At 31.8% G+C, this 27844-nt stretch overlaps 4 protein-coding genes across 6 annotated transcripts; 1 reads left to right on the forward strand and 3 right to left on the reverse strand.

Annotated features, from left to right (window-relative positions):
* Positions 1 to 6679: 6679 nt before the first annotated feature.
* LOC137831878 (Mitochondrial substrate carrier family protein) lies at positions 6680 to 10807 on the forward strand. Its single transcript, XM_068639760.2, has 10 exons — positions 6680 to 7093; positions 7186 to 7260; positions 7336 to 7449; positions 8288 to 8347; positions 8470 to 8640; positions 8713 to 8809; positions 9019 to 9110; positions 9207 to 9356; positions 10094 to 10152; positions 10264 to 10807. The coding sequence occupies exons 1-10, from the start codon at positions 6944 to 6946 to the stop codon at positions 10397 to 10399; spliced, it is 1104 nt and encodes a 367-aa protein (XP_068495861.2). The 5' UTR covers positions 6680 to 6943; the 3' UTR covers positions 10400 to 10807.
* A 2129-nt stretch (positions 10808 to 12936) lies between these two features.
* Positions 12937 to 13935, reverse strand: AGP20 (arabinogalactan protein 20). The gene is given in 3 exon segments (XM_068639761.2): positions 12937 to 13194; positions 13196 to 13266; positions 13666 to 13935. Coding segments are annotated over 3 exon segments (228 nt in total). The 5' UTR covers positions 13793 to 13935; the 3' UTR covers positions 12937 to 13164.
* A 2169-nt stretch (positions 13936 to 16104) lies between these two features.
* TUBG1 (gamma-tubulin) lies at positions 16105 to 22072 on the reverse strand. 2 transcript variants are annotated; one of them, XR_011084493.1, is made up of 13 exons: positions 21701 to 22029; positions 20930 to 21130; positions 20269 to 20380; positions 19483 to 19883; positions 19189 to 19242; positions 19012 to 19116; positions 18087 to 18161; positions 17949 to 17993; positions 17639 to 17767; positions 17407 to 17511; positions 17257 to 17333; positions 16429 to 16491; positions 16105 to 16361 (listed from the first exon to the last, which is right to left on the reverse strand). XR_011084493.1 is itself a non-coding variant. In XM_068639762.1 (12 exons), the coding sequence occupies exons 1-11, from the start codon at positions 21827 to 21829 to the stop codon at positions 17271 to 17273; spliced, it is 1419 nt and encodes a 472-aa protein (XP_068495863.1). In that variant the 5' UTR covers positions 21830 to 22072; the 3' UTR covers positions 16105 to 16361; positions 17257 to 17270. The 2 variants fall into 2 exon arrangements, 1 of the variants encoding a protein (XP_068495863.1); XM_068639762.1 differs by lacking the exon at positions 16429 to 16491 and having other exon boundaries at positions 21701 to 22072.
* A 1369-nt stretch (positions 22073 to 23441) lies between these two features.
* On the reverse strand, positions 23442 to 27821 carry LOC137831881 (Nucleotide-sugar transporter family protein). 2 transcript variants are annotated; one of them, XR_016521523.1, is made up of 9 exons: positions 27651 to 27807; positions 27437 to 27520; positions 27121 to 27335; positions 26946 to 27024; positions 25827 to 26000; positions 25046 to 25232; positions 24747 to 24824; positions 24394 to 24568; positions 23442 to 23886 (listed from the first exon to the last, which is right to left on the reverse strand). XR_016521523.1 is itself a non-coding variant. In XM_068639763.2 (9 exons), exons 1-8 carry the CDS (start codon positions 27699 to 27701, stop codon positions 24425 to 24427), a joined length of 1008 nt encoding a protein of 335 aa, XP_068495864.1. In that variant the 5' UTR covers positions 27702 to 27821; the 3' UTR covers positions 23442 to 23886; positions 24394 to 24424. The 2 variants fall into 2 exon arrangements, 1 of the variants encoding a protein (XP_068495864.1); XM_068639763.2 differs by having other exon boundaries at positions 25831 to 26000; positions 27651 to 27821.
* Between the last annotated feature and the right edge of the window lie 23 nt (positions 27822 to 27844).

Consider the following 27844-nt stretch of genomic DNA (forward strand, 5'->3'; position numbering starts at 1 on the left):
AGGGTGATAGTAATTTCTTAGTTTTGCCTAGAAACAAATAAAGATCACAGTCTATTGGGAAGTGTGGAGTTTGATCATCTTAAAATTGTAAGACTGATAAGAGAATGGTGAGTTGCTTTTAGGGTAAAAATGGGAGCACGCTTCTTGAATTTGCTCTAGCTATAAATGACTATTTTTGGGTTTGGTCAAATGTTTAGGGAGAAAATAGGTTGAGGTTGGTACAGACTTTTTGTTTGTCGGGTGCTTTAGTGTGTACATGTGAAGGAAATAGGATTTAAATGAGAGCAGAACAGAAGAGAACAGAGCAACTTGCATATCCTGTTCACAGACAAAGGTGTGTTCAAAACCAGATTCATACTCATGCAGTGAACTCTTTCATTGGTCCTTTTCCAAAACCTTTTACTGTGCCAATAAATTTATAACTGCTCCATACAGAAGATTGAAATTTGTGGTATGATTAACTTAATGTCATTTTTTTTATCAATAATAAGAAAAAGAAATCCTAACTAGTAACAAGTGAATGCAGTAATTATATAGGTGATAGTGACAAGTATAATATGATTAATAATTATTAATATTATATGATTTGTATCATCTGGTGAAATTTGTTTGGATACACACTTTTATGTTAGTTAGTTTCCGGTTGAAAGATATACTAAAAAAAGATATAATAATAACCAAGTTCTTCTAATGAAAGCAAACACAGAATATATTTCAAAAATTTAAAATAAATATAATATGATAGTGCATATAATTTTTTTTAAATGTAACATTTAACTTATATACCAAACACAAATAATAAACACATGAAGAAAGAGTAAAAGAAAAACAAAGATGACAAGTAAAATAAATATTTAAAGAAAACAGTATAAAATGATCAAAAAAATTGAAATATTGTTTTACTCGTCTTAGTGGTACAAACTATTAGTCATATCTTATGATGACTAACAATATTACACTTTTCTTCAGTCACACGAATAGAGGAAAAATGCATTATAAATTCTATAGGATTTAACTATGAAAAATAAACACACCCGTATATATATAAACTTCCTTTAATTTGGTGAAAGTAATTTATTAACTTTTTATAATTCGATATAATTTATTTTTATGAAATTAATATACAAAATTTCATAGAAGTCATGATATTTTGGTAGATTTGGAAGACCATGCAGTCAGATTTATGAATATTAATAAAAGTATACGAAAATAAAAGGAATTGCAATTCCAAAAGCCTAGTGTTATTGGAACAGATTTTGATGATGTTTGTGAAAAGGAGAGAGAGGTAGTTTTGATTGTGGTTGTTGGTAATGCAAGGGTATTAAATGAAGAGCATCTCCAATTCCTTCCTTTTTTATGACACTGCTCTGCTCCTCTCTGCTGCCCCTTTGCCCCCACAACTTGCATTCTTCTTTTTTCTCAAAATTTTCATCTCATCTTTCTTTTTCCATGCTCATTTCAAATCTTTGTTTTGCTTTAATTTCAAAATTAATCCACTCAATTTTAAACAAAAAATAACATTTCCTCTTTTATTATTATTTTTCACATAAGATAAGCACAAAATATTTTTTTCCATCTTTATCATCTTTTGAAGTTTATTTTTTATAGCCTATTCGTAGAAAAATCTCAAAAAAATCTTATTTTTTTCTTTAATAAAAGACTAAATATTTATTTTAAAAGTTTTACCAAAATCTCCGTTTAATATATCATTTTTCTACGTTATTATTACTTTTAATAAATAAAAAGTTACCTATTCATGTTTTTTTTTGGGATGAGATGATATTTTTTTTTCCATAATCCGATGTTACATATAATCGATAATTATTTAAGATATATTTTTAAGTTTTTATTCTAAATAGTTCTTACATCATAAGCTCCTTAAAATTTTTGATGGACTAGAACAGCACAATTATATTTGTTTTTTATTTCGCTCAAAAAAAAAGTATAATTTCAATATTATTTTTACATTTTGTGGTTTGACAGTTTTATTTCATAATATATAGAAGGTTTATTGTTAAAACCTTTATATCGCACTATTTACTTTAACAAATATATAATTCATAATATTTATTTTATTATTCCAATATCATTTGTCTTTTTTAAACTTTCCTCTTTTATATATAAAAAGTATCAATCTACACAATATTAGGTTATTCTAGATTGATAAACTTAACCAAAATCTATCAAAAATAAGAAACACATGTATTTTAACTGGCCAAAATTTATTAGGAAAATTAATCCAAATTAATAAGCTTCTCAAACTAAATATTTTTTTTAAAAAAAATTGGTCCTCAAATTAGTAAGTATACAAGCATGCTTCTTACTTTCCCTAAAAATGTCAGATGCTTAAAAATTAAAATCAATCTAACACATTATCCATAAATATTTTCACCATATTTTATAAAACCAATAAACAATCTTGAATTTCTTAAAAGGATTAATCATTAACATACTTTTTCATACTAAGTCGTCACTTTTTCTCAACAAAATCTGATTTCTCTTTATTTATTAAACTGATACAAATGTTACATTATTTATTCTGATTTATGTTGATAATATTCTAAATTACTAAGAGTTCTCTTAATGCTATACAATCACTTATTTATTTCGCTACAACAACATTTTGGGCTCAAAACCTTGGCAGACTCCATTATTTTATTAACATTGAAGCTTCTTGGACTAACAATGACTCTCTTTATCTTTCTCAAAGGTACATCAAGGACTTGCTACAAAATTCAGGAATGTTGTCATCCAAACCACAACCTACACCAATGATATCCTTTATTCGTCTCACACAGAATGACACAACAATAATTGATGATCCTTCTCTATACAAATCCATTGTTGCTTTCCTTCAATATATTCTCTTCACTCGTCCTGAATTGTCTTATAGCGTAAACAAAGCTTGTCAGTTTCTTCACCATCCTCAACTTCACCATTGGAAAGTTGTCAAATGCATATTGTGATATCTTGATGGCACCACATCACATGGTCTCTTACTTCAGTCTTCTCCACGCTTCACCGTAACTGCCTTTACCAATGTTAATTGGGGATCCAACCAGGTGATCGAAAATCCACTTTTGGCTTGTATATATGGGACTCAATCCAATATTATGGACTTCAAACAAGCAAAAGATTGTCTCTCGCAATACCACTGAGCTGAATAACGCAATATTGTTGTGTCTTTAGCTGAAATCAAATGGGTTCGTAATCTTCTTCAAGAAATACGCGTAGCATACCATACACCAAAAATTTAATGTGATAACTTAGATGTTGTTTTGCTTGTTACTAATCCTATAATACACTCAAAACTTAAACATTTCAATCTTTATCTTCATATGTAACTCTATTGAAAAAAACACCTTTGGCTATTACACATTCATATCCACCAACAAATTGAAGATCTTCTCACTAAATCTCTCACTGAAATTTCTTTTCATAAGATCATGATAAACTAATGATTGTTCCTACCCTTCATTAATTTACAGGAAATATTACTTAACGAAACCCTACCATAATCAAATTATTTCAAAAATAAATTATAAATTATTATACATTCGTCATTCTTTATTTACCACGAACAATAACATTCAATCAAATTTCACAAACTTGTATGTTTTGCTTCTATTAGCATGTATCACCCAAAAAACAAAAATATGAAATTTATGATTGATAACATACTGCGAAGGATGAAGAAGAGTTATGCACTCAAAGAATAAGTGTGGAAATGTTTTCTAAATCTACATGCATAAACTATAAATTCAAGATAAATGAATCCCTTTATTTTTTTAATGATTTATGTTTCGATGTTTTAAATTTCAAAAGTAACCAGATCCTTCCATGAATTTTAAACAAACGCTTATTAAGTATTTGTATCTTAGATTTTTTAAATAAAAAAAAAACATAGTATCGTTTTCAAACCCTTAAAATACACTTTTATTGAACTTTAAAAGCTATAAATTTCATATTTGCTTTTCATCCTTTTTCAACATTTTTTTTATTATAAAATTTTAACATAAAATCAAACTACTTAACATTCAGTCAAATCAAACGATTGCAAATACATTCCAAAACTTCAAACCGTTTGTTGCCTGTAAGGACAATGGTTGCTCACCAGGATTCTAACTTCAATTTATATTGTTGATTAGAAAAACAATTACTTTAAAACATGAATGACCAAAATGGGACGATTCAAAATGTAAGAGGCAAAAAAAACACATTATAGTCTTTTAATTTTTGTATCTCATAATTATGTGTTACTATCAATTAATCAACACAACGAAAATATAATACATTATTTTATTTTAAATTTGGTTGAAAGTTTGAATGCCTTTTAAGATATAATATAAGAGAAATAATATAAACACAATAACAAAATGCAATTACTGGAACGAAGAAAGTACAATTAAAATAACCACTTCATAAAAAAAAACCATTAGACTTTTAAATTGATTAAAAATTGAAAATGCTCCAAAATACTTTATGATAAATATAAAATTAAAATTTATATAGCATATCCTATTAACATATTGTAATTATCATTTTACTTCAATTTAACGGTTAATTTTATCACACTCTTAAAATTTAATAAGTTAACTTAAAACTTTTTCACTATCCACTACCAAATTTCAATTATTAAATAGTTTTCTAAACTTCCTACTATAATTTTTATACAAAAATAATATATTGATATTATTTTCTTAAAAAGAAAAATCTTCAAATGAAAAATATCTCTATTGGACTTTTACTCTCTCTGGCTTTTCCCCCTCCTTCCTGGTTCATATTTCCGATGCCCGTGTCTCCTAAAAATGCAACATTTTTTCTTCTTCTAAACCCTATTCATTCATTTTTGTTTGTCATCTTCAACAACACCATTAAATACTACTTTTTTCGTCAATACAATTTTGTTTTCTTTCTATTCTGTTAAATATGTAATTTTCGTATTAATTTCTTTAAACATGTTTTTATTTCCATCGTAATTATTTGTAACTTATAAAAGAATATATATATATATATTATTTATTTTTAATATTTTTTAAAATTTTTATGAAAAATAAACTAAATAAATCAAATTTTATATTGTGATTATAGTTACTTAAATAGATGATTGATTATGTTCAGTTTTAACATTTGATTTGTTATCATTTTCTTAACAAGGATGAGTTCATTATTTGTGATTTATTTACTTTTTTTTTTTTAATTAGGTAGCTTGTTTTGATTATTTCCTTAATCAACAATTGAGACAATTTAATATATCACAACTAGCACGAGGTTATAGTGTAAAAGAGATAATTAACTCGCAGTGAACATGTATAATCAGTGTAAAATTTGTATACTGAGAGCTTATTAAAAATATTTATACAACCTTTAAAATTTATATTGTAGAATTAAACGAGCTTAAATAAATATTTTTCGTAGAAATTTATTTTATTATTATAAAATATAAAATATATTATTCATATTTATTTGATTGTAAACATTATGTACTTCCTAGAAGTGATGACGATACGAGGTGATCTGTGGTCCACTAAGCATAAACGCGGGTTTGTTTATTTTACTTCGCTAATCTATTTAGGCTTGTTTCACATAATTTGTAGATCAAGTATAGGACGGACTAGCCCGCATACATGCATATATTAAAAATCTATAAATTTTATTTTGCTCCTTCGTAATTTTTTTTTTCTGTAGTCTTATTTTTAAAACTTCTAAAATTATCATTTCCAAATTATACGAACTGGATTATAAATATGTATTTTGGATTGTGAAATTTAAAATATTGTATAGTCCGAAACACAAATTTTAACTTTCATATTCTATGATCCAAGAAAAAAAAAACATTAAAAAGAAGTCAAAAGGTAATTTTGAATATTTGTTGAAGTTTGGTGGAAAAAGAAAGGCACGAAACTGCACTGCACGAAGGAACTCCCTTAATTCTTAATTCATAATACCAAATTTGATAATGAATTTTTAATATTTAATAGTATTTATTGTTTTTTTGATAGGCATATATTTTTGTTTAAATTTCAATACTCATCCAGTGATTAATCTTTTCTATAATAAAATATAAATATAATATTATATATATATATATATATATATTATTTTATACTTATTTGTCAAATTAGAATCATGTCTATATTGTATTATCTTAATTTTTTTTATATATTTAATAAAATATTTTATTAGTCAATTTATTAGTAAGATTAAATTTTATTGAAAATCATAATATCATAATATTTCTTTTATTCATATTTTATTACGTGTAAAAATAATATTGTTTGATATAAATAAGAAAAAATAATAATTTAATAAAAAAATAAATTTATTTAAAATTTTATTTTTCATTAGTTTTAAAATATTTCTTACGCAGGCTAACTCACAAGCCTACCTATCAACTCTTATGCGAAACAAATCAATAAAATTAATATGTATTTTTTTTATACGAGAAACAATTTGACTTACATTTTACAAACTAAATATGGAATAGACGGACGAAACAACCCGCATTGTCATTCATAAAATATAGTAATAATTTAAAAATATTTTTTAATAGTAATATTTATATAACAAAAATAAAAGAGTACTATTTATATACCAATTTATTAACTATATCTCAGTATTTATATCTTATATCTCTTTAATATCTCTGAATAAAACCATTCAAACATCTTTTAGGTATAGCAAAATATAATTGAATAATATTTTTAAGAAATCATAGAAGAAAAAAGAACCTGTTTGGTTTCTAGATTATTCGTGTTCGAAACCAGGTTGAGTTTGAGTCCAAAAGTCCAAACCACACAGCTGCCTCAGGCTGAAAGCCCATGTGTATTGCTTGGCGCCCTCAAATTGACGCCACGAATCTCTCTCTTTCTCTGTTTGTCTCTGTTTGTCTCTCTCTCTGCAAGAAGAAACCAAAACCTAAACCGTTGTTACGCCGTAGCTGATGTTGACTTGGAAAATCGTTTCCCCAATGTCACGACCACATATCGATACCGATTCTAACACGCAACTGAGAATCGAAGAACGGGCTTTTTCCGCCGCTGGTGCCGCCTTCCTATCCGCCATTATTGTAAATCCCCTCGATGTCGCCAAGGTATCCATCAATTTTGTTTCTTCGTTAGTAAAAGCAGTTCCAATTTAATTATATGCACGAAATGTCACGGTGACATACCACTCTGCTTTCAGACAAGACTACAAGCACAGGCTGCGGGTGTTCCTTACCAAGGTGTTTGCCGAATGGCACCTTTTCAAACAAACACAGTAATGTTTTCTCCAAAATTTGTATTCTTTAATTGAATTGTGTTTTGTACAGTTTTAACTGTTGTTTATTTTCAGAGACTACAAGATATCATGTCTCCTGTTTCTGGCTCTCAGCCATCACGGCCATGTTCTTTTGGGTGTTGCACCTATAAAGGGACCTTAGACGTTTTTTACAAAGTTATACGTCATGTAAGTGCGTTCATCTGCTGTTTTAAGTTGCGTTGCAAGATTTCACTCTACTCTTGTCAAATGACCCTTGATTTCCTCATTGTGAAGATAGTTATGTCAACTATGTGAGTAGTTTTGTATAGCAAATTATTTTCTCACAACAGAAAATTAGAAATTTATACTGTGTCGTCCATAAAGACATGTTGTGTAGATGGTTTTGTCGGTTGTCACTCCTTGACTACGTGTAATGATGTTTCCTTAGAGTTTTTTACGGTTGCTCATAGAAGGGCGAAGAAAAAGGCAACGCCATTTTCGTGCATACAGGATTGTGACAGTAACTAACTGCCACTGATACACAGGACATTTGGGGATTTTGTTAAATGGATATTTCTGTGGGTAAGGTAGTTAACTAGTTATGGTTTTTACAGGGCACAAGATATGAAAGTTTATTTGATAATTTTTTCTATTTCTTGTTTAGGCATATGATCCTCTTAGACCTTGGTTTGTGCAAAAGAGTAGGTTGAGAAATTCTGTACCTCATTCAAAGTTGATTAGAAAGAAATTATGTTTCTAGAATTTTATGGTGAAGGGGATTTTCTGTGGTATACCTGTTTAGATTCAAATATATCTGATAAGTTATGTTTGATTTAAGGCTGAGATGTTGCAAGTCTTGCTATAAGGAACTCCAACCTTGATAGTGTTAACTGGTGAAATAGATTTATTAAACTTGCATGAAGTTTGTGATAATATTATGATGAAATAGTTAGTAAAGGGGTTGCATGTCAAGTCATGTTTTCACAAATGCAGTAATTGTTCAAGTCTGCATCGAATAGATGGTTCACAGGATTAAGTTTTGCAGGAGGGCTTTACGAGATTGTGGAGAGGCACAAGTGCAAGTTTAGCATTGGCTGTGCCAACTGTAAGCTATATTTTCTGTCTAGAATTTTCTGTTCCATGATTTGTTGTTTACTTTAAAAGTTGATATATTTTGGGTCTCCTTGTATATGTTTTATGGTCTTGTGTTTTTCTGCTGTCGTATAGGTTGGAATCTACATGCCTTGTTATGATATTTTACGTGTCATGATGGAGGAGTTTACTACAAAGAATGCTCCAAATTTAACCCCTTATGTGCCGTTACTTGCTGGATCAGTTGCTCGCTCATTTGCTTGCATTTCTTGTTATCCTGTAGAACTTGCAAGGACTCGCATGCAGGTAATAATTTTAAGTGCTAAAGTTGGGGGTATGTTAAATTTCTATTCTTACATGTTTTCTCTCATTCTTTAGGCATTTAGAATAACCCAAAGTGGCAAGCCTCCAGGGGTGTGGAAGACATTGCTTGAAGTCGTTCACCCTGACAAGAGCACAAGTATTTTTCAAAGCTGTAAGTTTACTCTTGGCATCTTCTTTGATTTATCTTTCTCTGTTTAATTTTTGAGTTCATACACACGTGATTACTGATTAGGCGAACTTTTCTTCATAAACCTTTCTTATGTACATGACCAAGTTTTCAGTTTCTGTTGGACTGCACGCTGCCTGTGTTCTTTTGGTTGCCTCTATTTGTTATTCTTCTTATTACATTTTTCTGAACAGTTCATAGATACCGTTTCTGGTGGACTGGCCTTGGAGCACAACTTTCTCGGGATGTTCCATTCTCTGCTATTTGCTGGTCAACCCTTGAACCAGTGAGATTTTCTTACATACAACGAGCAAAATGAAAAGGAGTTCATTTTTATTTTTGTTTAGGGTATTATGTGTTAACTTTGGAGCCTATTTTGCAGATTAGGAAAAACATTCTCGGCCTTGTGGGTGATAAAACAAGTGCAGCCACTGTCCTTGGAGCAAATTTTTCTGCTGGTTTTGTGGCAGGAACTTTGGCATCTGCTGTCACATGTCCACTAGATGTGGCAAAAACTCGACGACAAATTGAGGTTATTTCTCAAAGCCACGACTTAGTGTATAAAATTTCTATTCCTCTAATCACCCTACCACTGCCAAGAAAAGTCAGAAATTTGGACCTTGCATCATCAGGAAAAGTAATAACCTAGGTTCTTTTAGAAGGTGAATTTATCATATAGAAAATACCACGCTAACTATTGACTTAAATCAAACAGCCAGTGTCACTATTCTGTTTTGGTTTTTAAAACCTGTAAGCCAAGCCTCAGAAATCAATCAGAATACTTGATATCAAATACATTATGCAGTTTATTACAACTTTACTGATTTTTGATTTTTTTTCCGAGTGCCCTGCAAGGGGGTGAATGTGCTATATTTTCAACTGTTCATGTTTGTGTCATTATTTGAGAACATATGACGTTGGGCTTCAAAATTAAATGAAAAATTGTAAGCAAGTTCAACTCATTTAGAATATTTAGCCATTCCTAAATTAAAGTAAGCTCTTTTCATAATGTAGATTAACTTTAAGAGTCTTATAACTGGCCATTGATATGGCTTTCAAGCAACTCTAATCTTTAATGAACGGCCAGTAGATAGTTTTATTTACAGGGATAGTTTCCTAATGTAGAATCGACCATTTTCTTTACAGTCATCGCCATTTTTAAATTTCAATGAGGAATAATGTACATTGAATTAATTTGCACTCATAAAAGACATAGTTTGGTGACTTTTGTTTTCTTTCTAAAATATGGTCTCATTTGCATTTTTACAGAAGAATCATGAAAGAGCTTTAAAGATGACAACAAGAACAACATTAATTGAGATTTGGAGGTATGTGCATCTTCCTAAACTTGACATTGATACGAAACAACATTACTCTAGAGGTACATTCTGGACATAGGCTTGTTAACTGACCTTGGGGCTAACACTTTATTGGGACAGGGATGGAGGATTAAGAGGGCTATTTACAGGTGTTGGTCCTCGCGTATGTCGTGCTGGTCCATCGGTTGGCATAGTCGTCTCCTTTTACGAAGTTGTGAAGTATGCCTTACAGCATACACGCCCCACTTCATCATAGAATATATATATTTTTTGGTATAGGCTTCTAACTTTTAAGCTTAGTAGTTAATTACATCCAAGACAACAATCTCATGCCCAATGAAATCATGATCCTGATGTTACAAGAACTCAGCTCAAGAGGCAACAGAACACACGGTATAATTGTCTTACTCATTCCGTAGTCCCCCTTGTATACGTATGGCGTATATTTGTTATCATTTCATTTGCAGATATAGGAGGAAAGTTAATAAGTGCCTTTGTACGAATGGTACGAGATTTTGACAGTCAGTCTGATCAGCTAGTTGATTAACTTGCACATAGGAAATAGGTTTTGTTTTGTTGAATACGAATTCACACGATTTTTTGTATTTTATGAATTATCACAAGCCCAATTCATTAATTTCTATAGGCTAAGATTCCTTCGTAAGATCCATTTCTTAGACAGAATTATTTTTGTAAACTAGGACACTTTTATAAGGAAAAAAAAAAAACTAAAATCGGACTATTTTAAAAAATATTTTGCATTGGTTGTTCTGATCGAGTCGATGGTTAACTTGCTAGTCAAAACTATGAATTGTATGTCTTGTATATTTTTTGTTTAGTTCTGGAATTGACTCAATGGCATGCCACATAAAACGGCGTAAGCAAATTCTATAAACTAGGACTTAATAAGCTGTAACAGGCACAAATTCAGCAATGTCATTTGAAGTGATTCAATTGTGTGTTGAGTATTACAACTACGTAAGTGTCTTTAAAGGTCATTTTTTATAGTGATATATCCTTTCCCATTTTGTGAGTTTCTTGGATCCATTGTTTTATGCATTATTATAACAATAATTAATTTAAATGAGCAAGGGACAATATTCATGCGAACTTGTTGGAATGCATGAAGCAACCTTATGCTTAAGGGAAAAGATACTTTCTCACAAGGTGGATCAACTGTTAGGTTGACACATTTTTGAAGAATGACGTGCTTCGTTCTTAAGATCCAACACGACAATTTCCACAATATTAAACTTGGGGTTATACAAATTGGGAAAAATCAACCATTCAACAAAACTTGTTTATGTACCATGCAAATGAATGAGTTTGAATTCTAATAATTTAACAGTAGTGATGTTTCTAATACCTCTTGCAGAAATACATTCTTTACAAAATACTAACTATCCAAGAATTACATTATAATATTGTCGAAGATCTCAAGTTTACCAGATTCGTTAGATTCTTGATTGTAGATTACATTAGAATGATTTGAACTATCACAAACAAAAGGAAGGATTGGATATTATGATTTTTAAATATTTTTCTAAAACATTTTTATTAAAATATGATCTCAAATATTGAACTGAAATTCCTAACTGTTCAAAGTTATTGCGTGGTATAAAAAAAGTTAGTCTTACACTTCCGTAAATGTAAATCCATTATGAGATATTTTAAAATCTTATTATACACATCAATGGACAGAAGCAACATGTAATTATGAAGTAAAAAAAGAAAGAATAAACATGTAATTTAAATAACCGGCATTGGAAAGGATAACGTCATTTAGTGTTTGGGTGAGCATTTCAAAAACTAGTTTTAGTTCAAATTAATTGTTAAATAAAATGTTTGTTTGAATATTTTTATTTTAAAAGCATGAATAATGCGTGTTTTTGGACCATTAAAATATCTTTGAATTCAACTTTAATTCTTACAAAAGATTAGTATGTTTTGTTCTCCTTCTATTTATCCAGAAGTTAATTCTATTTTAATCTTTAATAAAATTAATAGTAGAGTTCAAAAAAACTTTGAATCTAAAAGAAAATGTTACTTAAACTTAAAATCAACTACTTAATTCAATATGGTGACTGATTTTTCATGTGACGTCAGTAATTTGTTTCAAAGCAAACCCATGCATTTTGGTAATAATATTTTCAAAACCTTATATTTTTTTTTATCAAATATACTCTTTGGTCAATCACATCAAATCATTTGGATCCACAACAATTTCAAATCAGAACTATGAAATAGTGCAAAGTTATCATTATATACCCATTAACTAAAACATGTATATGACTAAATAATTGGAGAAAGATTTGAAGAATATTTGCAGCCATACCCAAAAAAAAGGCATGTTATCGAAGTGCATTTCAAGACATTATTATGCCTTATATATCTTTCTTGAGGTTATGTTGACACTCTAAGATTTTTTTAGATAGCACCCGCCATTGTATATTTTTATTCTCATGCAACTTCTTTAATTGTTTAAGAATAATATATTAACATTTTTTATATATTAAGACTGAGTCTTAATTAAAAATAAAATTCCAATAAATAGATTATAGAAAATCTACAAATAAAAGATAATGTTTATTTTGTATTTTATTGAGTTTTATCTTTCTAAAATTTAAATTCTCTAGGTTATTTCTATGTTTAGAGAAGAATTTGACTATTGTTGCTATGTAAGATTATATATCCAAGATGAAAATTAGAAAAAAAGAGAGTATATTAGTTATAGTTGAATTGTCAATATAACTAATGTTTCTGCCACTTAAACAATTTAACAAATCATAACTATTGTGTACGAAGAAAATATTAACAAATCACCAAGAAACAATCACCCAACATTAACAAAAAACAACCAAAGTGGTAACATAATGTAAAATCTGGGGATTTAGAAGAAAAAAAAGGGAGGATAATAAAAACGACTCACTATAACATCCTTATCCACGCAATAAATTCAACCTCAGCGAGCTCCTACTATGTTCAATTCCTATGAAAGGCAGTGACAGATATACAATTCATTCAGAACTGTTGGGAAAACACATCAAAGGGGGTGGATGAGGTACGTAAGCACCAGAGCCACAAGCATCAGTGTGTATGCAATTCCTTGGTCTATTGAAGTACCTGAACAACAATCAAAAACCAAACAAAAACATCAACTAAAAACAAAGACCACATTCACCTACTGTCATATCATGTCATGCAAACTAAATTGAAAACAACTCTCACTGTGCTGTTGACATTAATTTCATTATGACAACTGACAATTATAGTGAAAAAGTACATTAAAATAATCCAGGGACCATCTTTAGATCTAGATCTCCTCAACTAAATTAGATTCCAACATCTTCTACTTCCACATCTGAAAGATCAAACTCAACCTAGTACTGAAATGAAGCACAGCAGTTTCTTAGAGACATGTACAAATTTCAATATTATATGTAGCACTACATTGTTGTTTCTTTCACATGCAGAAGGAGAAAAGGTTTCAATGATTTGTCAAACTAGGAATTGGAGAATTACCATCACTGGAAGGAGCAGGAGCAGGTGCAAGGGAAAGGGATTGTGCTTCAAGAACAGCAGGTGAAAAAATGGCAAAGATAAAAGTATAGATCGCCAAAACTTCAGAAGCTGCTTTGAAAAATGCCATTTTTATTTCTAACTCTCACTTGTGTGTCTTTCTATAACACAAAACCAAAACCAAAAAGAGTGTTTGTGTGTGTTCAGTATAAACTGAAATGGAGCCAGTTTTATATGAAATAATTCTAGAGTCAGTGAGTGAGGAGTGGAAGTGTCATGTGAGCAGGTAAATATGAAATATCATGGCATCTTTGTAGGGATTTGGGTGTCTCTCTTCCTTCTCTTTCGTTGTAATGGGACCACCTACCAACTGTTATGACACATCTTTTCTTGTGTTAATTTGAATTGGAGCAAAGAATCCCATGTGCTAGTTGTTTGTTCTGTTTTCTCTTCTTTTTATTTTGTTGCTCTTACATTTTGTTGTCATGTTTGTGTTTTAGACTTGATCAATCTTCTATCTGTATGTTTGCCAAAACAAATCAGAATATACTTTTTCATTTTACGGATTCCTTTGTCTACCCATCTTAATTTTAGAAAAATGATATCTTGAAAACCTGTTTTTATATATACAATTAATTGACAATTATTATCTCACTCAATCAATACTGTTTTGACAGTTGAATAAATATTTGTCAACTATTTGAATAGTATTATTAGTTGTGTTCTCTTGATTTTATTCTCTTAACAATGTTTTCCACAACTTTGACCAGAACAAGTTAAAAGGAGCCAGGATCAAGTGTGGCAATAAATATAAACTTATTTGTGGATCATATTTGCAGGTGAATAATATAACACGTATCCTTAGTTCTACGAACTTAGAATGATTTACAAGGTTTGGATTACAGTAGGGTTACATTTGGCATTCTGGAATTATAGATCATATAACTGTGAAGTTGATTCTAATTCTATTGTAATCAGAATTCAATTAGAATTACAGTTCTTATGTTTTTTTATTCTACAAAGAGGTAAAATGTAAAATTATAATTTTTTTTGTTCAATTTCAATTCATTTTTATCTCAACTTTGGTGGGATAATCATGTCTAGTGTTATATCTAGTTTGAATAAAACAAAATCAATTTAGGAAGACTTCCAGTATGTGCTTAAAAATGTATTGTTTAGGCTAAAAAAAACACTCATGAAATAGAAACCGAATGTGTATTATTTTTTATGAATTTGTATTATTTTTTATGGACAGTATGTGGTGGAAGAAAGAGAAATGAAAAGCTTTGGTTTTATCATAAGATGGACCACAAATTGATTGATATTTTGAATGGAAAGTTTGGTGGACACAAAATGTTGTATTGGTTGCATGATCTTGATGATAAGCAAAGTGTGAAAGGGTTAGGATTATTAGGTTAGTGATTGTGGTTTGAACAAATATGGAGAATGTGTTTTGAAGATGGTAAGAGAGGAACTAAATGCCGTGTCTAAAGGTGAACAGAACATGAAAAGAGAACATCCCATGTGTTCATGAATCATAATATGACCTTACACCACATCAAATATTTTTTCTTCTATAGATTAATTAATACTCATAATAACCTTCTTTCATTCTATTTTCTCCTCCTATGCCAAATCATCATTTCTCACCCAATATAGAAAACGGGTTTTGATAGTGTTGTCATGTTCTCAAACCATAAAAAACATTTATACTCTTACCTATGCAAAAGTGTTCAAATTACTTTAAAATTGCCACCACAACAATTTAAATTACAACTCAAATATCATCTGTAAATTGTTTTAGATTTTAGTAAAATTATTTATCTTAAAACCAATTTTAAATAAATTTCAAAAATAATATTTGAAAAATAAATGTGAAAAAAATTATTTTAGTTATTGAAATAACTATATTTGGTCAGATCGCCAAATCATGTAGGAAAACTCTTTACTAAAAAAATGTGAAAAAAATACATACTTATTTCAAGGTGTGAAGTGTACCTACCCTAACTTTGAAAATGAGAAAAAGTTAAGCTAGGCACAACATATCTTTTTTCAGCTGATGACGTCAGCTATCTTTATGAGTGCAATTAGAGTATTCTTCTGTTCAAAATTAAGATTATCTAAATATTAAAACACTTTTTTTTCTTTTTTAGTTTGTAAACCAATTGCACAGCATTTATTTGATCTGTTATCAAATGCAGTTTTTCTTGTCTTATAGCGCATCCATTCATTTGTTTTTTTTTCCACCGAGTCCCTTTCTATAATTTATTAGTAGACAAACTTCACTGTTCGACACAGTCGATAATTGAAGAATCCAAAGCAATTTAAAGATAAGAGATGAATCCCTGCATCACGTGAACGGTGTGAATTTATGGTCATTATTTAAAATATTTCAAGATTCATGCTAAAGCAACCTCAAGATTATGAAGCAAACACGTCAGATCCAGATATGAAACTAGGTTTCTTAATTCTCAACTTTAAATGACCATCCAACAAACCATTTACATTGCTAGAAATGAATCAATACAGAGAGATTCTGTACTCAATCTCCCTTAGGCATAAAGGATTAGCAAACAAATACAAACCAAAATAATCACACCGCAAACCAGCTCATACCCAAAAATAGTTGAAAACTTCACTAGAAACCTTGTTGATCTTACACAAAAATCCTTTTCTTTCTTACGCTACACTTTTGGTACCTGCAATGATTTGGTTTGTCACTTTTCCATCAAGTATTCAAAAGATTTCCAAAAGATGTGGTTTTACCTATTTAAGAAATTCTCAAAATATTGGACTTCAATTTACTGTGATGTGACACTTTCTTGTGCCCTGACAGCATCAAATTTCATTTTCAGTGGATCCTTTATTCAAAACTCATTTAAAAATTATGGTAAAATTCTTATGTTCTAACACCTAAAAGAACACATAAAAGAAAGTTTTATTTTTATAGAAAACAGACTCAAGACAGCACATTTCTGCACCAACAATAAGTTCACAGTTCACAGGGTAAAAGACATTACAGGAAGAAAAGCATATCAAAAGATTGCTCTTGGCTGATTGAACCTAGAAGATGGCATTCTAAGGTAACCAGATTTAACATTCAATTTCAACCTTCATTTTCCTGTCAACTAGCAAAACATTGATATGTAATTTTTATGGAAATACAAACAGATATATTTCAAATTACAAAAAAAAATATGCACAGAAATATAAATACACAAATCAAAATATTTAGAGGAAAGAGATTAATTTTCTCTAAAGTTAAAAAAATACAAGTATTTACTTTAATATGAAATAGTAAAAACTGTTGGATTTTAAAAAGTGAATATTTTCGAAGGAGGAATAACAGAAACTGTAATGCCAAAAAGAACATTGCAATTAATAATTCAAGGATTTTAATAATACAAAAATAAGTGCTAAATAAAGGTAAAGTGACATGTCACAAGGTGGGAAAAAAAATTAAGAAATATTCTCATGTCCAAAAATAAGAACTTAAATTTATAAAAAGTGGATGTCTTATTTATCTTTCTAGAGCAGGAAAGTAAAACCAAATCCAGAAACGTAAAGCCTAAATTATGGCTAATCATAGCTTACATTGTTTTTTCAGGCTACTGATTTGGATCCAATGATCCTGTAGCACTGCTTTCTCCCGTTGTCATGTTGTTTGGATCCTAAATCAGAGGGTAAAAAATTAGCAGTATGCAAGATGTGCTTAAAATGGTAAGAGGGTTGCAGAGAACCTACCTTCATTCCCCATTTGATATAATCTGGAGACTCACAGGCCTTATATTCATCAACCAAACTCTCAATTATGTCCCTTGATTCATCAAATTCTGAGAGGTCATTATCCTGTCCATTTTTTATTGATGTCAGTCATCACATGATATGTCAAGTATTAGGTTTAGATGCTACAAGCCCAATTATTTAACAGCTACAGATTTATATCAGATTATGCATAAGAAACTGTCACACTTACAGCAAACATTGGGAACTTCCTGTAGGCGTCAATAAAGGCTTGTTTCTTTCTCAACTTCTCATACTGGCTCAGAGTTTTACTGAAAAGGTGACGGATGCTAGTATGGCTTGCCAGCATAAGGCCACTGACCTACCAAATGAAACATCTATAGGTTATTTCATAACCCAAATTCCTGTTTTTAACCTCAGAATGAAAACTATTTCTTGAAAAAAATTATGTATATCGATCTTTCTCCAATATAATAAGCTAAAAAAAGGTAGAGAAGTAAGATAAGCATCAAAAGACTGAAAGAAAAGGATGAGAGTCCCACCCTATGTGCAGTTTGAACATATGGAGACTTCCTTGATAGAGCAACCTACCAGACATGCAGGAATAAAGAAATATCAGATTGTCATGAAACTCAATAAAGAAGAGAAATTACCCAAACACCACTTTAATTTGTGCAGACCTGAATACTTGCAGGACCCCACTCAATAAAGTTAACTAGTTTTCTTTCACGTATCCTCTGCAAACTTTCATGAACCTAAATCCACGGAGAAAGATAAAATCACAACATAGTATAATAGCTCTGTTCAAATACATATATACATACATACTACTACAAGATACTTCTTGATCACAAATCAATCTTGGCAAGCGGCAACTTGATGAAAAATTTACAAGGCACAAATCAGTACAAAACTACAATTTCTCTCCCAACCAGAGGATGGTCAGTATAACTTTTGTTAAAGAAATACTTTTAATTTTTCAATGTATTTTTACAAAACTATTGAATTGCTTAAGATTTGATGTGACAGAGTGACAGAACACCAAGTGATAAAAGTATAAAAAATGATATTGAAAACTGAAATCACACACATTACAGCAATAGACTTGCTGTATGAGAGACGGAAGTCTCCGACAGAACGTAGTCTCTATTCTTTAAAGAACTTGATACACGTGATTACACAACCCCCTATCAGAAATACACACAATTTATATCCAGAAGTTTCTAATACAAAACTAACTACACGCAGTATTTTCTACAGATAACCGTCATCTCGAAGTTTGTAATACAGAATACAGAACTAATTTCCAATGCGGCTGTTTTCTATACAAAACTGTCATTACTGTCTTGACTATCAGTTCCTATCACAGAAGAAGCAAAACATTTAATTTAATAGAAGCAGAAAATTACCACTTCACGTATAAAACAGTAGTAGCAGCAACACAACACATATATAAATGTCTCTTTGTATCAAAAACATAAAACAGGGCTAAGCAAACACTTAGCAAATAGCTGTCAAGATGATTTTCTATTTGTAACTTGGTTTCAATTTACAAAACAGGGAATCTCAGAAGTATCGATAGTACTGCAAAATTATTCTGCTTACCTGAGTTGGATCAACCTCTCCTTGGATGATATTCAGAATTGATATGTATTTTGCTTGACTAGCCTCTTTGGTCCGAGCATAAGAAGAAACCATGATATTCTTTGCCTGTCATGAATATAACTGTCAGTAGAGAACATGGTCATTCACTTTGAAGCTTAACTATTGACAAAGTGATACCTGTAGAAGTCTTCTCATAACATCTAGTACAGTAGTCTTGCGAATTACATTAGCCTGCAAGGAAATATCATCAATTTTTTCTATGTTTCTCTGGAAGTGTAATAGGAAAAATCACATTCAAGAGCAATGAGTGGATATAACCAATCAGATTACAAGAGAGTAAAACAGGGGGGGAAGAAAGCGAGATTAATTCATAATTTCTGTGCTGATCTTCACATGTGTTAAGTCACAAAATTGTGTGAAAACTTTGATGATCCAAAATCGTTTGTTTGGAAAAAATGACAGTTATCTCACCTGACGTTCCACTGTCAAAGGTGTGTATCCTGTCATTAGAAAATGGCATCTTGGTGTTGGAATCAAAGAGGCAAGAAGGCCAACTAAGTCATTATTCATGTACCCTGGATAACGAAGAGTTGTTGTACTAGCAGACATAACAGTAGAAACTAAGGAATTTGTTTGAGCAAATGTAGGGTTAGATAAATGAAGCCGTTCCACAGCAATTCTATTTAGGGCAGTATTGTCAAGAACTACAACACAGTCAGCATTAAGTGTCAGTCTCTTGAGTGTCAAAAGTGAATTGTATGGCTGGACCACCACATCACTTGTCTCCATTTGGTTAGGAAACACACTGTATGTCTGAACTAGTTTTTTGCTGTAACGGTCATTCAGAGTCTCCAACAAGTATGAGCCCATACCTTCATACAAGAAAGGAAATGTACTCAATACACGAGAGAAATTACAAAAAAATTATGACAAAACTACAGGTGAGTATACTTGAGAAATCTCCAAAAACTTTCATCTTGTACAAGTAGAAATTTCAAAGGAAAATAGGATATCCAACCACTATTATAAGCAATTTTAGCCCGTGATAAGCTAAAAGGTGGACTGTTCTTCTCGTAAGTGTACAATTAATTGAATGTTTAGTTTAATTAAGTGTATGAAGCAGGTGAAAATTTAGTCAATCATTTCACAAATCTTTTACTTTCCAGATGTACCCAATAAACAAATGCTCAAATAGGAAGAGGGGACACTGAAGAAACTTCTGAAACTCTTGCAGCCAATTATGAGAAGAAAAGACACCTGAGCCTGTTCCTCCAGCAATTGAATGACATAGAACAAACCCCTCAAGACTGTCACTGCCATCTGCTTCTCTGTCAATCATGTCCATTATTTCTTCTTCAACATGTTGTCCCTGGACAGATATTAATAGCCGTATTAGTTAAACAAGAACTTTACCACTTATAGGATATTGCATACCAAGATCTTCCAAATGCTTACAAACAGTCGAAATGATTCTGTGGTAGACTTGTCAGGGTTATCATTTGTAAAGTTGTTGGAAAGCGTAAATCAAGTTCAGTGTAAACTGCTCATGTACAAGGATGACAGCATCAGGTCAAACCATCTGAGACCTCTCTAGTTATAAAAAACAATACAAATGTTGTGCATGTCTAGATGTTTGGCCTACAACATTACATGATTTGTGAAGCAATATTTTTAAACAATAATCTAGTGTCAGTTTGTGATTCAATAAACATCACAGACATTGGAATGTATGTCCCTCATTGGAAAGTGCAAGAATTGATGTTGTAACTTTAAAACAAACAGGGACTCTGATAACCATGACATAAGTTTACAATAATTTATTGCTAAGTATTGAAAAGGTTATTGGAAATAACAAAGACACAAAGTAAATGAATGATTAGCAAATCTTTAAAAAATGCTCCAGTAAGCAGTAACAAACCTGATCATATCCACTGGCCCAATTGTTTCCTGCACCACCTCCGTGATCCGAGACAAAAATGTTCTCATGATTGTACAGATTTCGGTAGTCACTGTTTTGAATTCCATTAATCACTCTAGGCTCCAAGTCAATCAGGAGAGCTCGTGGTATATAATGTTGATCGTCAGCTTGGTAGAAGAACACGTCTTTCCGATCACCTCCCTGCAGCATTCTGACTAAAATAAGCAAACGCAGAACTAATAGCCACCAATCACAAGATGGGTAACGGTGCATACTAACTAACTGCTTCTAATAATTCATCGGCCACTAATCAAGTTCACATAACAGTGGAAGCAATAAACCTTCAGCAGAAACAATTTTTGAGGACTTACGGCAACTAGCAACCTAGCAAGCCAGCCACAGTACGACATGAAAAACAAAAAATGCTCAGTAAAGACTTCAAGAACTCAAAGGTGATAATACCCAGTTCCCCATTTTAAAAATAACGTGAGAGAAGGAAAAACGATACACTTATATGCATCTCCATAACAAGAAAAAGGGCACTACTCCCAAGTCCAGAATTAACAAAACTTCAAGAGAGCCCAAATGTGGATCCTGGAGAAGTGAGATAAATGCTAAGATGGCGAAATTGACTAAGTATCTAACATCATGAGATCCCAACTAAGAATTGACTAACATTCCCTGTCAAACGCAGGACAGAGGGCATTAGCCTAAGAACGAAGGCACGGTGTTTTGAAAGACCGAAAGAAAAATGGAGATTTGAAATTGGACCTGAGTGGCGAAGTCTTCGAGGATGCCGTCTTTGCTGATACCATGTTCGAGGCAGAGTTGCTTCCAGAACTCCATGCCGATCTGATTCCCACATTGGCCAACCTGAAGAGTGATGATTTCCCTCGGCATTTTTGCGGTGGAAGCTAGGGTTTGGTGGCGGGGAAGACTCTTTTTTTTCAAAAACAAAATGACCCTCAAATCAATTCAAAATTATGCCTTCTTTCGTTCCAACCTTCATTCGCCCCTTTGCTTTTGTTTTCTAAACACTCACTTCACTCACACTGCTCATCATATATCATCTCTATTCTCCCTTTATTTCCTTTACGTACATTTCTTTTTTATTTCGTCTCTATTTTCAAAAGAGTCTTTCTTAGATTACTTTTGGCTTTTTTACTATTAATTAAGTAAAAATAAATAAAGTGGCTATTATAAAAATGAATATACATGTAGTAGTTAAGTTTTCTTGGAGACTTTTATTAAACTATTAGATATAAAAATTGCGCACTTGTAGTATTTCAAAATTAAAAGTGTAGATTATTTTTTATATAAGAAAAACATAATTTATTGTTTACCAAAGTGCTGAAAATTGTAAAATCAACCGTAGTAAGGTGTGAATTGGGTACAGAACCTATACATTTTAAACCTTTATTAATTTATTTTTTTAATAGAGCGATGAACAGGATCAAATTTATAAAGACTGATAAAGTTTATCTTATTTTATTGAAATCAAAACAAACAACAATATTAAGAAATTAAGAAAGAAAACACAATGAACAAAATACAGACACGATTGAAATAAAATAATTTAACATAATTGCTCAAAATGTAATCGTTGATTTTCTATTGCATGATAACATTGCTGACCATTTCTCCTATTAATAAACAACTCTTGTAATTTAGTGTACTAAAATATTACATTTTATCAACCGGGCAAAGAGTTCAATTGTTGATAAAAAGAAGTATAAACATAAATAGTCAAAACTTAGAAAGAGATAGAGTAACTACAGCTTACAAATCATAGAAAACTAAACTTCGAACACGCTTAAATTAAAAAAAGTTTAGACCCACTTGAGAATCAAGAAAATATAAAGGTATAAAGGAAAAAGTAGAAAGAAAATTCTCACTATCCATTTTTAATTATCCCTTACCACAGGTACAGCAATGATCGGTGTTTTTGACACTATGCACTTATACCCAGATATCCCCTACACCCTTCAATCCATATCTTTTGCCTTTCTTGCATCCCCTCTCCACCATCCTACATTTAAATTATTCTTGGATTCCTACATTTTATTAATTTGAATTTCGGTTACTTCATACTCTAATAATTTGCCCAACTATTAGTATTGAATGCTAAAAGATAGAACGCTTATTGAAGATTATTCAATCTTCATTGATATGTCACTGGTTTCTTAAACAGTAAAACTTCTTTTTCGGCAAGTCTGTGCCAATAACTCATTAAATGATTACATCTAAATTGAGGGGAAAAATATCGATCTTACCTTCAATCTATCAAACAAATGCCAATGAACGCTGAATGTTTACGATTATTTTGTAATTCACCTTCCTTTTATTATGATTACCAGAATGTGATGTGATTAACCTCACTTCCACTCGACGACCATTTTCGCCAAATAATTGTAACTAAAATGATGGATACAAACTTCCGTTCGATAGACCCAATCAATGTGCTTTCCATATGCTCGTTTAAGAAAAAGTGCATTCGACATGAGCATCAAACTGTAAAACAACTCTATTTAAATTCATTAATGGAGAAGAATTCTTTAGTGAAGCAACCAGGTAGAATGATGGACCACGTTGGTGGTTTGACTTCATGTGATTTGTGTCAATGGATAACAACCCTATCACTCACTACCAGCTAGAGAAGTTATAGACTTGCCAAAAGCCAATGGCAAAATTATATTTCCGTCTCAACCACATTCTGCTCATTTTCATTCAACAATCTTTTCCTTCAATATCATCTTTCAATATATTTAAACACAGGCAACACATGGGATTTCCGAATTTGCTATATATAGAGTTTAAGTCACGCCACCCAAGAAGCCTATGCTCTACAAAGTCACCGAATCAATGCAGCGTGGAACAATATTCAGCGTTCTGCTGCTCTACTATTTGACTTTTAATAGGCCTTATAGGAATACCTGGAAAAGAACAAATTAAATTACCTGCAGAACAAATAAGAAAATAATCAAAACCAAAATTACCAGTCGTGTTTGCCTACAAGTGAAATAACAGGCACAAAAAGTTATAACAAAGCTATCAGATCAACGAAGCCAGGCACAAATTGCAAACATTAGTGGCCATATAATACCACTTAAGCGTATATACATCATAACTTGAAAGTAGAATTAGCACAAAGAGGCATGTGATAGAACTGGTTAAAAGGGTGGCCCAATGCATGAGGCTCCGAACATTTCTTGGGCTTGGGAAGGGCTAACAATAAACCCTAAACCCTAAACCTCAAGAATAGGAGGCAATTTGTGACTTTCCACTACTAAAACCCAGGACCAGCATGACACGAGGAAGAAAGTAAGAAAGCCTTGTTTAATATCAAATAAATATTTTCTTAATGCCACAAACATTATGTAGCAATGTTAGATGTTGTTTGGGAATATTTTATTTGATGTATTTAGAAAATAAAACAAAACACAATTAAAATAAATGTCATTTACCGAAGCATTGTATTCAAACGTCAATACAGCATCATGAATGTGGTCTTCGATCAACAGAAACTTCAATGAGCTTCTCTTCATCTGGTTTAACAGTTAATGGCATATCCAAGAGCATGTTTGGTGGGGCAAAATACATGTGTAGAGACATCATACAAATGATAATGCCCAAGAAAAGCTGCAAAGAGGAAAAGATAAAACAAAAAATAATAACCACTTGTAGCCTGACAACATATAATACAGCTACCCACAAAAATTATGTGCAACAAATTGATTTGACTTAAGAGTTCCGCTAGGAGGAGAAGGTGTGGAATGGGAGCCTACACATATAGGAATTGCTTAGGCCGGTAATTTACCTGCAATGTAGGTTTGAAGTTGAAGAGAAATAGTGAAAGTAACATCGTTAGCAGCATCGCCATTGATGTGGAATAGACCTAAAGAAAGCATGAACAACTAATAATTAGGAGAGAATATAAATAAACAGATACCAATTCTGATGTTATACTTCTTTACTAATTTCGTCACAATTATTCCCCTTGTATGAAAAAGATTATTCTTTGGATGTAAACTCAGCATCAAGTTCTATGACAAAATAGATTAAGTATGTAACAATCACAAGCGAAAAGGATGCTGGCAGGAGGGTCCAAGGATATACCTTCACAATATTATCAGCGTGTTTCATTAACCATGAAACCAAAAGACCAGTAGACCCTAAATTCAATACCACCAACCAGGTAGTGATAGTGTATCCATTAAAAATACGTTGCCACCAAGGCCCATTTTCAAATCCACCTCTGAAATCATCCACAAGTAGTCTAGCCATATTGAAAAGTGTGCCAAACCTGTAAAAAAAATCATTTTGTGCGTATTCCTCTAAGTAGGTGATTAAAAAATATTCGACCATAATAACCATCCATATTCATTCCTAGAGTGCCATAACAACGAACTCAAGAAGCCGTTGACACTTCTTCCAATTTTACAGAAACATTAATTTCTCTCTAACAAAGAACAGTGCAGAAATAAAAATCCTGAGTTTAAAAAGAAATCCAAAAAAAATTGGTAAAAAAAGATAGCACATGTTTATTTTACCAAATATTGCAATAATAGTGGAAATCCAAATCTATTCAACACATAATAGCGCTACCTCCAAAAGCAAGCAGAAAAACCACAAAAATGTCATGTTCAAAGAGTTAGGAATTAGGAATCTACATTGGATGAACTGCATGAATTCAACAGTAATATACGCTCTGCTTCTTCTTAGAAAGTGGAAACAAGGCACTCGTTTCTTGGTACATAAAATAACCTCGTTCATTTAATAGGCTAAGGAAGAATAAATGGAGAAAAAGTTTCTTCTGAAATAAACAGTTTAAAAGATCAAAAGACTGACACGTGTGCCTATACATTTGGAGACATTTGACAAAATCAAGAAAAAGTACCTACGTGTACAACTGTATATTCTGCCAATATAAGCTGTCGTTGTTTTTCTTCATCAAGAACTCGGTATAAATTCCAGCTAATGCTGAGAGGCAAGCAGATAGAACTCCTAACATGTAGCCCTGAATTGGTGCTGAGAAAAGGGACTCACAGGAAGTCTCTCCGCAGCCCCTAACCTAAAACAACAAACAGTAGTGGTCATTCTAAATAACATTTCTGTCACAGGACTAATTTACCTAATACATTAACCATTGACTGTAAAAACAAAAAATACAGAACAGAACAAAGATGTATTTATGCTTCAATCTCGCATAATTTTAAATGCTATCTATTTAAGTCTCTTAGGTCTTGTACTCGTGGACATTTCAAGGGAATTTCAGCTACTAATGTGCAACGGAGACAAATCTGTTCCATTTATGATTTGTCACTCATTGTCTCTGTTCTGTTTTGTTTTGTTTTGATTTAGGACGATTGCTTGCTTGTCCTCCCCAAAGTGCACTTCCCTCATGACCAGCGAGAGACTCAGTTTACTTTCCGTCAAAATAATACAGGTGCTATGTATATTAATAGACACTTTCTGATACCATGTTTAATAGACTCAGCAGAGGAAGCCAAACTTGTTGAATTTATTTGAAACCTTCTAAATCCAAGAATGTAGTACTCAAACTTTAATATTTGAAGATATCAGGATCTTAACATGCTACAATTATCACAGAATAAATCACGTTTAGCATGTAATGACCCAATATCAATGTCACGAATGCAGTTTTACAATCATAGAAATTTAGGGGAAAAAATAAATATTGTTAGAAGGAGGAAAGGATAAGGTAGAGGGAGTGCAAGTGAGGAATCTCCAAAAAGAAACAACAAAGGAATGATATTTCTGTCTGCAAATGACCTTATGGGAGTGTCACATAAGTAAATGACAAAATAAAATATATCCAGACGTATTGCAACACAGCTACACAAGCCTGTACAAACGTGGAACTAGATATTCATCTAACTCCTCAACACTGAATTTGCAGTTCATATCCATATAAAAAATGCATAAATCGTAGTAGCTAACTTCTTATAAAAATAAATTTAAAGGCACAAAACCAAATTTGTGAGATCATTGACACCTGACTAGTGGTTGTCCCGACAGCCAACAGAACAATAGCCATCCACTGCAAGTTAGAAAGCCTCCTACCCAAAAACATCCTATAAAGAAAAAAAATTAAAAAAAAAAACTGTCAGACACAAACTGAGAAATCAAAAACACTGATCTGAAATCTAAACTTTCAAAAGATAAGGCACCTGAATAGCACTCCAGTGGTAACAATCTTCAAATTTCCCATTATCTGATAGGTGGAAGTGTCCACATAAGTGAGTGTAGCAAACTGCACATTATTGTGGATCAGATATATAACTGAGGGAATAGGGAATAGAGCCACCGTTTTCCACTCCGTCGTCATCTTTGGCAAAGGTGACTTTTGGCATTCGTTCCACAGTAACAAACTTGACACCGCAAGCTGAGTGTGATAACAAAGATGAAATCATCAACCGCTGTTATGCAGCATCTAAACGCGGTTCCTATCGAATAAAAACTACGCATTAAGTGTTTACCCATTACCTTGAAAACCTCGGCGAGAAATGGGACCGTAGCGTAATCATACTTGTACTCTCCGTTACTTTGCGAGAGGGTTGTGAGTATTCCCTGCCAAGTGAAACTTACCGAAATCAAATTGACATTAACTACTTCAAGTGTGTGTGAATGGAAGATGGAAATGGGTGAAATTAGGGTTTGAATGTGAGGATTTGGGAGAAAGAAAGAGAGTGAGAGTGACCTGAGAACTGGTAAGAACGGTGAGGAGCGCAGCGACGAAGTACCACTGCATCTTCTAACACTTCCGCAGATCCACGCAGAGAGACTCAAGAAACATGCGCTTAAACGCACCGTTTAGTGCCAACTTCTTCCATTTGCTGCGAAGGGCTTTGGCGCGTGTCCCCGTTATTTAAGACCAAAATATTATTTGGAAAT

Source organism: Phaseolus vulgaris, chromosome 6 (genome assembly GCF_051622355.1).
Source record: "Phaseolus vulgaris cultivar YP4 chromosome 6, ASM5162235v1, whole genome shotgun sequence".
NCBI lineage: Eukaryota > Viridiplantae > Streptophyta > Magnoliopsida > Fabales > Fabaceae > Phaseolus > Phaseolus vulgaris.